Below are 3,731 nucleotides of genomic sequence, written 5' to 3' on the forward strand. Positions count from 1 at the left end.
TTCAAGACCTCCAACCAGAAACCATTCCATTCACTATAACACCTTTACAGGGTGACAACTACAGGGAACATGTCAAGCATGGTTCGTTCAGACTTCAGGCTAAGGCATGCATGAACCCCAAAAGAAAGAGATGATCAACTGCGACACACACGGATGAATTTTCTTGATTAATGGTACAAAGAACATCTAGCTACCCTACGAATGATTCATGTGCATACAGTATACATCAGTTATCTTTACAGCTACCGAACTGTGGTCGGTATGCGCCCCGAGGTTGCCCAGAGACTCCTCACATGAAATCCATGGAGTCGCTTAGAGACTGACCACTCAGCGACTGGCCTCCATTCGAAGAATTCTGGGAGTGGTTTTGGGGGTGGTGATGCGGATGACCTTGGTAGTGCATCTGCTGCTGCGAGAAATAGTTCGGAATCTGCTGCTGCTGTTGCTGATGCTGCTGCAGCCCTCCGCCGAAGGGGTTTCCATTCATGTTTGGAACTTGACCTGCCGCTATCTTAAGCCGCTGGACTTCTTCTCTGAGGGCATCATTTAGAGCTGCACGGAACAGATACATGGTCACAAGGTGACTGATTGATCACTGGTCGACCCTCAGATGCCTTAAATGTTCACGGAACAGGATGATTTTTGTTCTGAGCCTATATATTACAACGACTAGCAAACTTCGAAAACAAGACTAGGACATACCATCTCGAAGTTTCGCTTGTTCTTCCATGGACTGCAACCGGAGTTTGAGCTCTCTGTTCTCAACAGTTAAACCGGAGGTATCCCTCTGGGTTACAAAAAAAAAAAATCAACACAGAGACTGTAAGATGATGGAACAAAATATTGGTTATCACAGTCACAGGCCTGATGAGCAATCACAAACACAACTGCCAGTGGAGTATAAATTTGATGTCGTCATACTCAGAAAATAGCATTACCAAGAATACAAAGTTCACTAGCTCTAATACAAAATTTTATTAGTATTGATTATGGATCAGGTCTTAATAAATCTTTTTCGCTTGCTTATTTCTTTTCCAGCGTAAATAAGATGTTCAGCACTGGCAAAGCTTTCTAGAGAAAAAGATGAATCTTCTGTTACTATCTCCCTGCCCACCAAGCCAAAGCTTCACCCTAACACCACCCATTTGGTTCCAACATCTTCAATCAAATTAGCTTTCAAATAGACCATCACTTCCCCTGTTTTTGACATGACCAGCCATCAAGCAGAGGCGCCTGCATTATCCCACCTACTTTTGGGTGCAACAAATCATGTAGTAGTCACATCAACTACAGGACCAGCTTTGTATAGGGATGCAGGCGGACAGTGTCCGCATACATACACAAGCGTATAATTAGAGCAGCACCACTATTAAAGCAACAACACATTAGTTCCTCTCCTGCTGTCGCGGACAACACGGACGCGTCCGCTTGCGTTCCTAGCTTTTTATGCTCCAGAGCATTCATTTATATGTATGTGTGTCATACGTTTTCCTTAACAATATCTGTGTGTAACTAGAAATCAACAGTTAGCTATTCAAGGGCTATACAGGAAATCCACTACATGCTCATGTAATTTACTCCCTCAGTCCCAAAATAACTGTCTCAACTTTGTACTAACTTTAGTACAGTACAAAGTTGTACTGTACTCCCTCATGTAATTTACTCCCTCAGTCCCAAAATAACTGTCTCAACTTTGTACTAACTTTAGTACAGTACAAAGTTGTACTAAGCTTGAGACACTTATTTTGGGACGGAGGGAGTAGTATTGTAAGGTTCTTCTCTTCCAGCCCCCGGGCCCCTCTCTAGTAAGGAAAGAATTCAAACAAAAAGAAAATAGGCAGTATATACAGGTAGAGAAGTACTTGATTCATGATATTTTTTTATCGATTGCCATAAAAACAACAAATCAACCTTGGGGAGCTAACCTAGTGCAACAAGTTTTCTCCACATAGACTGATAGTTTATAGCTTCAGTGTAGCAAGGAAGCTTTCAACATAATTATGATAAAATTTTATCCTATACATTCATTAAAGGTGGGTGGATGCATCCTAAGATCTATATACTATAACAAGCAAAAGTAAGACAAGCAAGAAAACAAGTTGGTAACAAAATGGTGAGTCCTCAGGAAGCAGAAGTGATATCTGTATTTCGTAGTGACAGACAGCAATATGTGTAAACTAACTATCAAACGGAGAGTTAAACTCATTAGGATCATGTCATCCACTACACTTGAACAGTCAATTATCAAAAGCTCTACCAACTCGACAATTGGAAACAACTAAGTGGTGGGGTCAAAAAACACAATCTTCACCGAATGGAAGATGAGATTCAGAAAACAGAGGGTAACACATCATCTCGGACCCAGTATATGTTGTGACCCTCAGATATAATAAAATAAAAGTGAACAGCATTAAAGTGTAATATTACAAAATTCTCTTCAGAGAATAAAAAAGAGAATGTCCTTATTAACTCTTAAGAAGAGAAAATAGCTAGTACTGTTTTTCAAAGGAAATGCTCATAGAAATGTCAACAACTGTAGTAATTAGAACTGTTCATGAGGGGAACAGATAAGTTAAGATATTAAAGCAGTATGACAAGAAGTTGTAAGCGAAGGCAACCGTTTGTTTATCCTAGTTGCTTCTTTCAGGACGCAAGCTTTGAGTTAGTCAGGTTCATACAAGTGTTACCAATGCAGTTTCCACACTTGTCCAGCAATTAAGGAAAGCAACCAACTAATGTAGACTGATCAGACAGAATACTGGCTTCAGCTAGTCAATTAATTAGGTTTGGCTCAAGCAATCATGCTGCCATAGTTTGCGTTTATGGACTACAAACAACACAGATCAATTATACACACCTGAAGAAGCGTGAGCTGTGCAGAGAGCGTGGTCGCCTCTGTCTGCAGCGTCTGCACCTTCCTCTCCAGCTCGCCGGTGTACTTGATCTTCCTCTCCTTGGACCTCGCGGCCGACTGCCTGTTGGCCAGAATCCTGCATACCAGAGACTACCGCCATGAAACCACACCTAAAATATAACTCGACTGAACCACAGGAAACCCTGGAAACTAAAAATTAAGCAGCACGAGCAAGGAGCTGGATGCCAGTAACGCAGGGCACTAGAACTAGCAGCAAACTACCCTTTGGATCTATCAAGCTTCGCTCGACGGATAAAGCGAAAGGGGAAGAGCTGAAGAGGACCTCACCTCTTAGCGCGCTTGGGGTCGAGGAGCGCGAGTTCAGCGAGCCTTTCCGCGGGAATGGCCTTCTTGGCGTAGTCCGGCAGCCCACCGGACAGCGCAGACTCGCCGTCCGACGGCGAGCTGGCTCCATCCATGGAGCCGCTCCTCTTATGCCCAGCCCCGCCTCCGCCTCCTCCCTGCAGCGCGAGGCCGTCGAAGAAGGCGGCGTCGAGCGAGAGGCTCCTCATATGCGCGCCCCCGCCACCGGGCGGCCGCGGCGCCGGCGACGGGGACGCGGCAGCCCCCTGCTGCTGCGGCGGCAGCGGCGGGGGAGGCGGGGTGGGGTCGGAGGAGACGGCGGGGGAGTCGTCGGAGAGGGAGGGGAAGTCGAGGTCGGAGAAGGAGAAGTCGCTGTCCGGGTCGAGCAGCAGGTCCGCGTCGGGGAAGCGGATGAAGGTCTCGGAGTGGGCCCGCCGGTGGCCGCGCGGCGCACCACCGGCAGAGGACGGCGCCGGCGGCGGGAAGCGAGGGTCCATGGCGGCGGTCAAGGTCG

General features: G+C 46.3%; 1 protein-coding gene across 1 annotated transcript; it reads right to left on the bottom strand.

Annotated features, from left to right (window-relative positions):
- Positions 1-3,731, bottom strand: LOC123096425 (transcription factor VIP1). The gene is made up of 4 exons (XM_044518170.1): positions 3,203-3,731; positions 2,858-2,990; positions 703-787; positions 1-552 (listed from the first exon to the last, which is right to left on the bottom strand). The coding sequence occupies exons 1-4, from the start codon at positions 3,712-3,714 to the stop codon at positions 290-292; spliced, it is 993 nt and encodes a 330-aa protein (XP_044374105.1). The 5' UTR covers positions 3,715-3,731; the 3' UTR covers positions 1-289.

This window comes from Triticum aestivum, chromosome 4D (assembly GCF_018294505.1).
Source record: "Triticum aestivum cultivar Chinese Spring chromosome 4D, IWGSC CS RefSeq v2.1, whole genome shotgun sequence".
Lineage (NCBI taxonomy): Eukaryota > Viridiplantae > Streptophyta > Magnoliopsida > Poales > Poaceae > Triticum > Triticum aestivum.

Bases quoted from the DNA above. Each gene is read 5' to 3' on its own strand.
- LOC123096425 (XM_044518170.1), bottom strand. From the start codon at position 3,714: ATGGACCCTCGCTTCCCGCCGCCGGCGCCGTCCTCTGCCGGTGGTGCG. The intron at 788-2,857 runs GTGTGTATAATT...TTTGTAACCCAG, and splicing joins CACAGCTCACGCTTCTTCAG to AGGGATACCTCCGGTTTAAC. The intron at 553-702 runs GTATGTCCTAGT...TGTTCCGTGCAG, and splicing joins ACAAGCGAAACTTCGAGATG to CTCTAAATGATGCCCTCAGA.